The following is a 13,612-nucleotide window of genomic DNA, read 5'->3' as shown; positions in this document are numbered from 1 at the left end:
TAGCTCTGGTTCATTTATTTGGAGATTTGTAGGTTGGTCGAAATAAAAATGCTTTCATATGTTCATTTTTAAAGCTGTTTTCTTTAGTTACCATTCTTTACCAACCATTTACATGAGTAATGTCCAATGAGACATCATTGGTCAGTTTATAATGGGAATGGATGTCACTGACTTAAGACTGGTACAGTACAAATGATCTTAGAATTGAGACTGGAACTTGAGATCTGCAGTTCTATGGAATTGGAGGTAATAACCTAAAAGTGTCCACTTGGAAAAATAAAAATTTAACGTCTATGTGAATTTAACGTTCCACGGCAATTACTAGGAAGCCCAAATTATGCGTAGTGGATGGAAGAACCTTGGGTTCTAGCCTTTTGTAACCTTTTGTGTGGATTTGGAGCTTCCCTTACTTGGATCTAGTTTTTCTTAACTGACAAATTCATTTAGGTTCTCTGAAGGCTCTTTTTCAAATCTAAAATCCTGTCGGTCCTTACATTGTAGAATATGATTTTTAATTGTACAACTAGATAAAGAATGTCAGTCTTGCTCCTAGTGCTCAGACATTTAAGACTCACACTAACGCTGTATGCAGCCCCCTCTATGCTGGCCAGAACACCTAAGAAGCCTCCCTACCTTTCTACGCCACTGCCTCTCTCCTCATAATTTGTCACTGACCTTATCATTGATTGTATCAGTGTTTAGTAGGAATTTATCCATAACATTCTGTGGAGACTTTTGAACATAGCAAATGAGAACTAATTTCCTTTTTCTTCTCCTTAGTCCTGGATATAAGCCATTTTTAAACATCATTAAGCCACAACTACAGAAGCTCAATGAGATAACCGAAGAGCAGGTCCAGCCTGAAGCTTTCCAGCCAATAACCGTGGGTAAGACTCCTGAGCAGTCTAGCCCCCGGGTAGAGGAGAGCAGGGGCTCATCGGGCCATGGAAGCATCCCCCAGAGCGAGGTCGGAGGTAGCAGTATGGTCAGTCGGAAAGAGGAGGACACAGCCGGAGCGGAGGAGGAGGAATCTTTTCAGGATGGAACTTACGACTGTTCTGTGTCCTAACAACAGTGGGGTACGTCACCGTGGGCAGTATTAATTAGCAGCAGTGTGCAACTGAGGACACTGTGACCTAGCTCGATAACTTAACCAGGGACAGAACTCAGCTCAGAGACTCTGGTAAGGTATTAAATTTTAACTAACTGTCCTCTAAGAAGTCTCTTTGACTCCATAAAAATGTGATAGCAGAATCAATCATCTTTCATAAAAAAGTTTTTAAGCTGCAGTGGAAAGTAATAAAGAATATTGTACAGATGTACATGAGAATATTTTGGTTTTATTCTTAAAGATTGATAGCTCTTATAAGGATTGTTTGTCCAGATGAGCTTTTTCACTGTGTATAGCTTCTTAACATGTTTTCTGGTACAGTGTGTGTCCAGACTGCTTTTTAAAAATAAATGCTAAGGTGCTTGCTATAGCTTATCAGGTACCTGAGGTACCTGTAATGTGCCCTTGGGTTGAGAGCACTGGACTCTTTGGCTAGGCCTCCTGAATAGATGTCTGCCTTGGCACAATACTGGCCAGTGTGATGAGGATGTGCTCCTTGGCTTTTCTAGCCTGTTATATCCCAGGCCTGAATTGATGGGAGCTATTTGTGAGTCGGTGTGCAGGCTTGATTCCTGCTAGATAAGTATGGGCCGAGGTCTGAGGGGTTGGTTCTTCAATTATGCTGTTAGGTACTACTAAACTATTTTGTATCAAAGAACTTTTTGTGAATACTACTCTTGTGTAAATATATTCACAGGCGGTGTTCATATTTTTAGGCCTTGTATTATAATTTGTAAGGTTTTATGCTGGATTCTGCATGGCTATAGATACTCTTGGAATAAAGACAGGGCTTGCTCTTCTTTCCAAATATGAGCCGTCTTCATAGAGGAAGACAGGTTTATTGGCTTGGTCATAAAGTAACAAATGGTCACACTGATCATGAAATGAAACAGGTTTTGTGCAAATTAATGTAGTTTCTTATTTATTGCTTTTGTAAATTGAATAAAAATGGAGTTTTATGTAAATGGACTGCTGAATCCTGTATTATCACAGCTAATAATTAGTATATAAAAATGCATTCTTCATTGTAACTTTTTAAAATATTTTATGTATTTCAGATGACTTAAATTTTAGTTTTCATACATTATGAAAACTTAACTGTGTACTCCTTTATTGCTTCAGACTAAACACATATCCACTGTACTTCTAATTACCTTATAACAGTATTAATTTAGATAGCTTGTTTGTACTGTGCAATTGAACAAAGGAATGCAATGTTATTTTTTACAAAAACAAACTTGTTTATTTTTATAACAATGTATTTGATGTGGACCAAACTCATACCACTATGTAAAACAGCCTCTCTTCTCATAGTGCAATTACAGTTTAGAACTAAAACTTGGTCCTCTATCCTTGTTTTTTAAAGTAAATGGCTAGAATTAGTTGTCCTAGCCAGGTTTCCTTTAAAGGAAAACTCAAAACCATTTTGAAACTACTTAGTTCAGAATTCATCAAACTTTTAAATTATTGGGTTTGGTAATTTACTGTCATTTACTTCTTACAAGTGCAATAATTTCACATACTCAAACTCCTGGATGGGTGGAATATGTGATTATTGGTACCTGGTCCTTCTGGTGCTACCTTTATTTAATTAAGCCTTTGTTTTAAACCACCTTTCCCTAAATCTTTAGAAAATGCTTCCCATGTGAGTACATGCAGCCCAGCAAGAAACTAAACTGAAATTTCTTCTCTTAGTCCAGTAGGAGAAGAACTAGCATTACTTTTGTGCTTGGTGTGAATATTCAGTCAATAAAAATGATTTACCATTGTAAACAGCTGTGATCTTTTCAAATATCCTAATGTACTGCTGGGTTCATCTTGCACTCTTCAAAGCAGGCACCAATAAGGTAACTGTATTCCTGTGATTAATGCCATAAATGAATTTTTTCTCTCTAAAATACTTGTTTTTCAGCTAATCAGAATGGGTGGCCCCAAGATTAAAAAAAAAAAAAAGGCAAGTTTTACAGAAATTTTTCTTTGGTAATTGTTATATACTTTAATTTTAAAAAATCCTTATTTTTATTTTGCCCTGTTTGGTTCACGTTCTCCACTGTTTAAGCCATAATTTTAACCAATGAATTTAAATATTCATAACTATTTGAAATTTAAATTATTTGCTAATACCAAAATAAGAAGTCATTGGGGGTCGAGTCAACCTTTGCTTGTAATTAAAGTTGCTGCTACTTCTGTAATGTGTATTTTTTTACTTGGTAAAGGGCAATAAAACCATTACATGAACTTTTGTTTATTTACCATCTCAGGTTAACAGCAAAAAGTATATGTATTATGAACCACCAATTATAATTCCACCTCTTAGAATCTTCTGAATGAAATAACTTAGAAATTCAGACAGATTTAAATTTTATTTATATGCAGAATTATTTAGAATAGGTGCATCAAGAGTTGGCAGCATCCTAGATGCCTGACAACACAAGATTGGAACAGACAATCATGGAAAATGTTCAAAGTATAATGAAAAGGAATATAAAATCATGTATACCATATGGTTTCCATCAGTTCTGTATGTAAGTGTAGAGGAGACTAGACAACATCTCTAATAGGTGGGATTAAAAATGATTTTGACTTTTACCTATTTCCTGTATTCCTAAGTCTGCTCTCTGTCTTTATGGATTTGCCTATTCTGGACATTTCATATAAATGGAATCATGTAATATGTGGCTTTTTCTGTCTGGCTTCTTTCACTTAGCAAGATGTTTTCAAGGTTCATCTTTGTATATCAGTACTTCATACCTTTCTGAGGCTGAATAATCATTTTGTGGATATACTACATCTGTTTATCCATTCATCAGTTAAGGGACTTTTGGGTGGTTTCCACCCTTTGACTATCATGAATGCTACTACAAGCATTCATGTGCAAGTTTCTTTGTGGGCATGTTTTCAGTTCTGAGTGGAAATACTGAGTTATATGATAACTGGTTAATGTTTGAGGGAATGCCAACCGTATTCCAAAGTGCCTGTGTCATTTTTCCACATTTGTACTAGCAGTGGGAGGAGGGTTCCAGTTTCTACCATCAACACTTGTTATTGTTGTATTTCTGGTTATAGCCATCTGAGTTAATGTGTGAAGTGGTATCATTGTAGATTTGCATCTCCCTGATGGCTGTCTTTTCATGATTATTAGCTATTTATATATCTTTGGATAAAAATGTCTGTTCACACCATTTGCCCATTTCACAATTGAGTCATTTATCTTTTATTGTTGATTTGCAAGAGTTTTTACATATTTTGGATAGTAGACCCTTATCAGGTACAGGCATCCCCCACTATCCAAAATAGAGTGTGGTACGCCTATGAAAATTCTTTTCATAAGCTGAAATAGCATAAAGCAAAGGATATCCGCCACTTTCCAAAAGTTTGTGTTATACCACTTGGATTTTTAAAATGAAAGACCTAACTAAGTTTAGTACAGTAACAGCTTTTTTTAAAAGCAAAAATCCTCTTAGGATTTCTTTTGGTTTGTAAAAACAGATACTAATGTCTATTTTCTCCTAAGAATTTTATAGTTTAGTTCCTACAGTTTAGGTCTTGATCCATGTTGAGTTAATTTTAGTATGTGGTATGAAGTGAGGGGATCTTTGTTTTTTTGTATGTGGATATTTAGTGTCCCAGAACCAGTTACTAAAAATTTTTCCCATTGAATTGTCAAAAACCAATTGACTAAATATGGGTTTATTTCTGGGCCGTTAATTGTACTTCATTGATCTATATGGCTATTCTTAATGTCAGTACCACACTGTCTTGATTACTGTTGCTACTTTGTAGGAAGTTTTGAAAGTGTGAGTTGTTCTCTCAAAACTGTTTTTACTATTCTGGGTTCCTTGCATTTCTGTATGAATTTTAGGATCGGCTTGTCAGTTTCTGTGTGCATGAACACAAAAGGCAGCTGGGATTTTGGTGAGGATTGTATTCAATCTATAGATCAATTTGGAGAATATTGCCATCTTAATATTAGGCTTTCCAATCCATGAACGTAGGTTGTCTATTTTTGTCTTTAATTCCTTTCAGCAGTGTCTTAGTTTGCAGTGTAAAAACCTTGTACTTTTGTTAAGCTTATTCCTAAGTATTTTATTCTGATGCTATTTCAAATAGAATTTTCATTTTTGGATTGTTCTTTGTTCGTTAGTATACAGAGTTACAGTTGGTTTCTGTACATTGATATTGGACCCTACAACACTGCTGAAGTTATTAACTGTAATAGTTTTTTGTGGTTTCCTTAGGATTTTCTATATAAATGATCTATCATTCGCAACTAAAGGTAGTTTTAACAGTTCCTGTCTAATGATGCCTCTTCCCAAAATGCCCTGGCTAGAGCCTCCAGTACAGTATTCAGTAGTGGACATCCTTGTTTTTCTAATATTAGAGGAAATGCTTTGTCTTTCATCGTAAATTATGTAATAAGCTGTGATGTTTTTCACGGAGGACCTTTATCAAGTTAAGGAATTCCTTTATCATGAAAAGATGGTAGGCTTTGTTAAAAAAAATTGTTTTTGTATCTATTGAGATGACCATATATGGTGGTTGTCCTTTAATATGCAGTACTGCATTGATTGATTTTTCAAGTGTTAAACTATGCATTCCTGGGCTGAATCTCACTTGATCATGGTATAAGATGAAACTTGGAGAAATTATCAACACAGTATACTTCTACAAATCAAATAAGTAGCAATATCAAAAATACATATTTATGTACTTCAAAACTGGCTAGGATATTTTTCAAATAAAAACAGGTATAAAGAGGTCTAAGTGCATTTTGGCTTTATTGGCCCTAAGAGGCGGCAAGGTGTATTAGGAATAGTTGCCATTCAGCTGTTTCACCTTGTGAACTGTTTTGAAGGCATTCACTCAAAGTGAAATACCTTGCACCATGATGTGTGGGTACTCTTTTGGAGAGTACTTTCCTTTCTCTCCTTTCCTTGGAGAGAATGAGCAGTGGGTCACCTTCTGACTGAAAGACAGTTTCTTCTTCTGTCCTTCCTATCCCTATCTTCCAACAAAAGAACACCTTTCTGAGCCTTTCATGATTTTCTTTGCCAAGGGAAATGATTTAAAACTACTGAATATGCTGAAGCTCAATATTTACCAAATAATAGGTGATTAGTTTCTGTAGAATTCAGATGCACAATCTCATTCCACTGCAAAAAGGATTCTAGTTAAAGTAAACTAACATTTCCATGCTAAGTTCTTTGCTCATATAACCCATTAAAATAGCAGTTATATCCACATGAGCCATCTAGGTCTTTTAACAGTAATTTTTTTTTAAAGAAGACTTTAAAATGCTGTGTAGACTTGAAATAACCCTCTGAATATGAGGATACAGGATAACATAATTAATAAAGATCTTTTTTTCTGTTAAAGATACTAACTAGGATATTAAAAAGTATTTCAGCAACATTGTAAGGCAAAAATTAATCAAGTCAGCAAACTAGTGAAAAGAAACAGAAACAAACAATATAGGTTCCTGAGTCAGCAGGCTGGTTTATGGGCTCCCTCAGTGGTAGCCTTTTAGGAACCCTATGCTAATTTGCATCTGCTAAACTGTGGAAAGGAATATTTCATGCAATAATCATTGTTAGGTCTGACACAGTGCACATTTTAATAATTATTTTGAAATCACAATTCTTTACACTTTCCCTGAATATGCAGTACTGTGCTTACCTACATTCAAATTCTGTAGGAAATGATCATATACTCAAAAAAAAACCTAGTACTTTAATCTTAGCAGCACTTATTAACAGCCATGAATAATTAGTTAACCATTTCTGGCATTAAAATAATCTCAGAATATTTAAACATGCCCAGAGACTAGTGAGCATCTTGTTACTGACCTTGCATAATATTAAAGTTTTATAATGCTAAAAAAAAAAAGAATTGTTTACATATAAAGGTATAACCCAAAGGTAAAAAGAAAACCATGATCATTACTGAAAAAGAGTTACAACGTCCTTCCTAAAGGGGGAAAAAAAAACACCACAGGGAACTATTTGTGTTTCAACCAGTGTCTTTCCTCAACACTTGAGATTTTGCTTTTTTTTCCCCTGTAATTTCTAGATCAGTTTCAAATTGACCACAGCGACAGAAATATGCCTGTACAGTCATCCCTCATAATCTACATGGGATAGGTTCCAGAACCCTCCTCAAATACCAAAATCTGTGGACGCTCAAGTCTCTTATGTAAAATGTTATAGTATTCATATATAACCTCCCATATACTTTAAATCATCTCTAGATTACTTATAATACAATGTAAATGCTATGTAAATAGTTGTTACACTGTATCGTTTAGGGAATAATGACAAGGACAAAAGTCTGTACGTGTCAGCAAAAACATCATTTTTTTTCCCCCCACATATTTCTGACCCACAGTTGAATCTGTGGATGCAGAACCTGTGGATATGGAGGACCATATTTTGAAAATTCATTGAGGTATTACTATCTCTAACTTTTCCTCCACAACTGTGCTACTCAAGGTATAAACACTGCAAACTATATACCACTTGACAAACTCAGAAATCATCTGGCCTCACGGATAAATATGGTAACAGCCAGACACTGAAGCACTTGAGGCTAGTAATATATGGTTTCTACAAAGTCAGAAAAAGTAATGGCTCCAGTGTCCATGCATGTCACAGTCAGCATGTTATCATTCAGCTCTGGCTGCAGCCCTGATATTTGCGTGAGCCCAGTTTTTAAAGAGTCACAAATTAGGCAGGCAATATGAAGAGCATGATTAATAAATCACATTGTACATATCACACAAGCAGCTGCAAGAAAAATCCCGCCCCCCCCCATGCACACTTAACTATGCTCTTGCTGTTCAAATGGATCAAAGTGCAAAGTTTTAAATTTTTACTATGACTTTTCTTTAAAAATATTTTTGGCCTATGCTTACTAAACTCAAAATTTATCCAACTTTTTACATTTCTGAATGGAAAAAAGAAAGCTAACAAAATTTACCACCAGACCCTTCCACTGCTGGAGTCAAGAACCCATCGGAGGCACTGCTGTGATAAGCCTCACATGCTACACAGCCATCTTCAAAATGAAAAGCACCTTTAAGCCCTAGGACTGCCATTGTGCAGGATCTGAACCCCGACAGCTATAGGTGCAGTGATCTCATTCTAGTACAAGCCACAACCTCAAGTCTCAGGAAAGCCAGCTCTGCTAGTGATTAAGTTAGTTACTGAGAAACCAATTTGTTCATATGGCTGGAAAACAGACAAAAATAAGGACCTAGTGCATCAATAAAATTGTGCCCTAAAGAATTAACCTTGGATAACAAAACTCCTACAAAACAGAGTATATAAACTGCTCAGCAGCTCACAACCCACTCCTCACTCCAGTCTTGTCCTTCCCAAGAATAGCCACCATAGAAACTCAGTCCTCTGAGGAAGGAAGGAAGGAAGTCATGTACTTGCAGAAACAACATTCTGAACCAAAAAGAACCTGTGAAAACCCAGAGGGGACTATAGCTGGAAAAATGCTCCTCTTCTCAAATTGGTAAGATGAAGAGGGGGAAAGATATGTTTCAGAAGGAAACAAGCATTGAAAACCACCTCAGAAAAGCATCACAATGGTGAATCTCAGTGACCACTAGGCAGAAGGACAAGAGTCACCATCTTAGCACAGGTATCCACATCAGGGGTCCTGGGCTTCACTACAGAGATGCAAAGCATACTCTCGAGGCTGCCTGAAGAAGCACAGCTCTCAGCAAAGGCAGGGACCTCAAACGCCCAAGGGTTCTTCCCCAGTCCTTACTGTAAAAGCTTTCTAATGACCTATAGTTAGGTATCAAGGGGAATCATTACTCCGGTGAATGGTATTTTATGCTCCATCCACTAATACAATAAATGGTCTTGGGCTTTAACTGGAAATGTCATTTGTCTCATTAACAATGGTCTTACAGTACCTTCAACATCTTTCATGATCCTAAGGGAACAACTACTAAGTGGTTTGTTGGCTTTTGTCCTTAAGGTCATATAAAATGACATGTTAGTGTAGTGGCAGTATCCACATGTGCTTTAAGGCCAGGAAACTGGCATTTTCAAGTGTCAAAAAGGCCATGCATCACTACCCCACAGTGTAACCATTATAATGCTTGGCCCTGAAGAGTGTTAGCCCACAAAGCTCTTTGACAATATGCTTATTAAAGTCCATTGACTTACATTACAAATATCAATGTAGCATAGGGAGAAATCGCGTCACATGACATATCCCACCGGGCATGTACTCAGAGCTCATCCACAAAATTAAAACACAAAGAGGTCGTAGGTGCACACCCAAGCAGACGGAAATGTCCAGTCTGGGAACTTCTCTTTCAGAGTATCCAGCTGGGAGGATTTCTTGTCTTCCCCAGAAAAATAGTGGGCAGCAATGGCCACAGTGACTATTCCCTCAGGCTGTTCCTCCAAGACCTGGCAGAGAAAATTAGTTAGTTCTCTAGTTCTGTGAAGGCAGAATACTGATCCCAAGTATTCGATTCCTGCCTAATACCACTTAGGAACCTGATCGGTGATACCAGCAATGCTGGGAAATACCGACCTGTACTTCTATCCAGAACTGCCATGCAGAAGCCTGGAGTCCATGGGAGTAAAATACAAAGTAGTCTCCTCCTCTACTCGTGACTGGGGTGCCATTGCCAAGAGACCACTGAGAGAGCGTTGATCCTTTGTGAGTTCGAACGTAAAATGACATATGGCTTGGTCCTGTAACATAAGAGGAAAGATCATCAGTTAAGACAATCTTTAAAAAAGTATCAACAAGAAAAGCAATCCACCACCCAAACCAGACTATGAAGTTCATGCCTTTTATCACTTTAAAGACACTGCAAACTTAATGGAGGCTTGCCAGTTTGGACTTACGGTGTGTATTAATGAAGATAAGTAATGAGGTGCGGCAGAAAAGGCACAGATTTTACAGTGAGAGAACCTGGGTTTAAGTCTTGGCCCTGTCATTTAAACATACAAGAACCTAGCACTCAAGCCTTTCCTCAGAAGTATAGAGAATAAGCTGCTTATAATCAAGAGATAACTGCAAAAACTGTAACGAAAGAATGGACACCAAGGATTTAAAAATATCCAAATATATTACTAAAACACATATTGAGGTGAGGGTGGAAGACTAATGCACAAATGCTGCATGTAACACTGAGAGGGAAAGAGGAAAATACAATAAGCAAACTGCTGTATAGGCTAAGAGAGTTAAAGAATGCCATTAAATCCTGAGACACAAATAGTAAAAGGTTAAATAACAGGTGATCACAACAAAAATATAAACCTTCTTAAAGGCCAGAAAATATTTTTTTAATTAAAGAGCAAAGACAACACTTCACAGAAAAAAGGAATTTAACAAATAAAACAATTATAAAACACTGTGACAAAGTTCAGACCAAATGCATCAGTCATAAAAATAAATGTGAATAGACCTAGCTCATCCACTAAAAGAAAAAAGTTTTCACCTTGGCTTACAAAGCCAGACCTAACCATATGTTATAGTCAAGAAACAAATTCAGAAAGCGTAAAACTAAAGGTTTGAACAAAAATATTTCAGGCAAGTGGACACAATTTTAAAAAGGCCTCTTTGATAATCAGAAAAAAATAGAATTCAAGACAAAAAGCATTAAAAGTAAAAAGAAAATATAATACTAAAAACTGTAATTCACGATGATATAAAAATTGTGAGTCTACGGCCATGCCACCCCGAACGTGTCCGATCTCGTCTGATCTCAGAAGCTAAGCAGTTTCGGGCCTGGTTCTTGGATGGGAGAACACCTAGGAAGACCAGGTGCTGTAGGCATTAAAAAAATATAAAAAATAAAAAAATTGTGAATTTTCTGCATCAACATAGTAACAACTTCATGAAGCAAAACTACAGGAGATAGAAGATGGATATACATGCACATACAAATAAGAGACTATAATATTCCACTCAGTATAAGACATCAATTGAACAAAAAAAAACAATAAAAAAGACCTAAACGAAATGATTAGTGAAATAGTAATACAGAATATATCTTAAGCGGGCATGAAACATTCATTAAAATATTGGATTACAAAGGAAATATCAAAGTTCTACAAAATAGAAATATTACAAATAACACTAGTCATAATTCAATAAAACCTGAAATTACCAATAGCAAAACAAAACAGCCTATCGGGAAATAAAAGTTCTTCTATTTAAAAGACTCGTGGGTGAATGAGGAAACAAAAATTACAGAAAAATTTTAAAATAAAGAATACACTACATATCAAATTAGTGGATACATACAAAGTGATAAGAGGAGAATCCATAGCAATAAACGTTTTTTCAGTAAAATAATAAAATGACAAATAAAAAGGACAGCAAAATAAAAATGACAAGTAAAAAGGACAGCAAAATAAAAAGTTAGGAAATATTACAGCTAAAGCAAAAATCAATGAAATAGAGAGTAGAACAAAACAGACCTTACAAACTGAAAGTCTTATTTTTTTTTAATTAACAAGATTAACTAACTTGATTAAGAGGCAGAGGGGAAGGGAAGTGGAGCAAACCAAAGTATACAAAAAAGAAATAAGAAAAATCGGCAGAAGAAATTTGTAAATCATGTGGCTACTTTGTAGACCTCAATACTAATAAATCAAACCAGATGAAATGGATACTTTTCTAGGAAAATACAGATGACCAAAACTCAATACAGAAGTTTAAGGCTTAAGCAGATCAATTTCCCTAGAAAAAGTTATTAAGAAACTACCCAACAAAATAAGCACCAGGCCCATGTGGTTTCAGAGATGAATTTAAACCAATTTTTCAACCAAATAGTTCCAATGCTCCATAAAATGTTCCTAAAGCACTGAAAATTAAGGAAAACCTGGCTGTTTTCAGGATGTATCACATTTATGATGCTTTTACATTTATAATGTATAACATTGATACTTAAATCTGATAGAGTACCCCACCTCCCAAAAAAACCCACACATGGGCCAATACCATGCATGAGTATTGATGCAAAATTTCTGAATAAAATACTAGCAAACATCCAACATCACATTAAGAAAATAATAGGCCCGCCCTGATGGAATACACCATATTAAAATATTCAAGGAAGAAAAATCCTGTGATTATAGATAGCTAAAAAAAAAAAAAAAAAAGCCTTTAACAAAATTAAAAACCAATCCTTACAAATACATTCAAGAAATGACAGTTGATGAATGCTTCCTTAACATGACTGTAAGGCTAGAATCTTAAAATAGAGACCTCTGTACTGATATCAAGAACAAGGCAAGAATACTATTGTCTCAACAACTGTTCTACACTATGCTAGAAGTATTAGCCATTCAGACAAATCAAAGAGAGGCCTAAGAATTGGTAAGGAAGAAATAAAAACTATATTTGCATATGCTATGCAGTAGTCAATAAGCTATACTTGAAGCCTGCTTTTGTATGGCTCTCAGGCTAAGGGTGTTTTTTATGTTCTTAAAGAGTGGTTAAAAAAGAATCTACAACAGAGGCACATAGCAAAGCCTAAAATATTTACCATCTGGCCCTTGAAAGTTTAGCAATTACTGGTATCCCTGGAAAACCCCAGAGTATCACAATTAAAAAATAAAAGATTCGGTGAGGCAGCAAGATGTAAAATTGACATACAGAAATCACTTGCCTTCATACATACAAAATAAAACCACTCAGAAGACATACTGGTAGAGAAAACCCCAATTATAACAGCAACAAAAACTAGATGAGGAAAATTTTGTAACACTCTTGAAAGACACAAAAGTTGATATGAACAAATGAAAAGGCATTGCCATTTTGTAGACAGGCTGACTCAACATCATGTCAAGTTCTCTTTAATTTATAAACTTATTGTTATATTCCCCAAAATACCAATTAGCAATAAGTTTAATATTAGAGTTAATATAAAGTTCACATGGAAAAACAAACATGCAAAAATAGCAAAGAAAACACTGAAAAAACCTACAAAAGATCTTAACCCCCCTAATTATAAAGCTTCTATAATTTAAAGTGTGGTAACTGGTACACAAACAGACCTACACATATACAATTTTTTTCCTGATTTTTTTTGAGATTTCTTGAACCTTGATCTCACACCATACACAAGAATTAATTCAAGGTGGATCATAGGCCATAAAAAGCTAAAGTTATACAGCTTCTAGAAAAAAAAAAAACTACCTTTGTGACCTCTGGATAGGCAACGTCCTTTGGAGAGGACATATAAAACACTAATCCTGTGAGAAAAAAGAACTGATAAATTAGATTTCAGAAAAATTTAAAACTTTCACACATCAAAAGATAACCATTAAGAAAACGAATGGGTAAGAAAATCCTGATAACACATAAATCTGAGAAAGGATTTTTATCTGAAACACAAACCACAAGTCAATAAGCCCAGTTTTTAAAAGGGAGAAAGACATGAAGAAACAAAGCAAGATATATGGTCAATAAGCACTTGGAAAAGTGTTCCACATCATTAATTATTAGAGAAATGCA

The 13,612-nt window shown here is 35.5% G+C and overlaps 2 protein-coding genes across 6 annotated transcripts in view; one reads left to right on the top strand and one right to left on the bottom strand.

The window, feature by feature from the left end:
• Window positions 1-3,349, top strand: part of RIC1 (RIC1 partner of RAB6A GEF complex) — an 89,911-nt gene extending 86,562 nt beyond the window's left edge. For all 5 annotated transcript variants that reach the window (XM_039881595.1, XM_039881634.1, XM_039881745.1 and 2 more), the window contains exon 26: window positions 781-3,349. In XM_039881595.1, coding sequence (XP_039737529.1) covers window positions 781-1,069 — 289 coding nt within the window. In that variant the 3' untranslated portion in view covers window positions 1,070-3,349. The remainder of the gene's footprint in view (window positions 1-780) is intronic.
• A 948-nt stretch (window positions 3,350-4,297) lies between these two features.
• ERMP1 (endoplasmic reticulum metallopeptidase 1) overlaps window positions 4,298-13,612 on the bottom strand; it is a 44,659-nt gene continuing 35,344 nt past the window's right edge. The window contains exons 14-15 of the mRNA XM_039881869.1: window positions 9,671-9,834; window positions 4,298-9,543 (exon numbers count right to left, since the gene is read on the bottom strand). Coding sequence (XP_039737803.1) covers window positions 9,379-9,543; window positions 9,671-9,834 — 329 coding nt within the window. The 3' untranslated portion in view covers window positions 4,298-9,378. The remainder of the gene's footprint in view (window positions 9,544-9,670; window positions 9,835-13,612) is intronic.

This window comes from Pteropus medius, unplaced genomic scaffold (assembly GCF_902729225.1).
Source record: "Pteropus medius unplaced genomic scaffold, Ma_sr-lr_union100, whole genome shotgun sequence".
NCBI lineage: Eukaryota > Metazoa > Chordata > Mammalia > Chiroptera > Pteropodidae > Pteropus > Pteropus medius.
The sequence above is the reverse complement of the archived record's forward strand: the minus strand, read 5'-3'. Positions and strand labels throughout refer to the sequence as shown.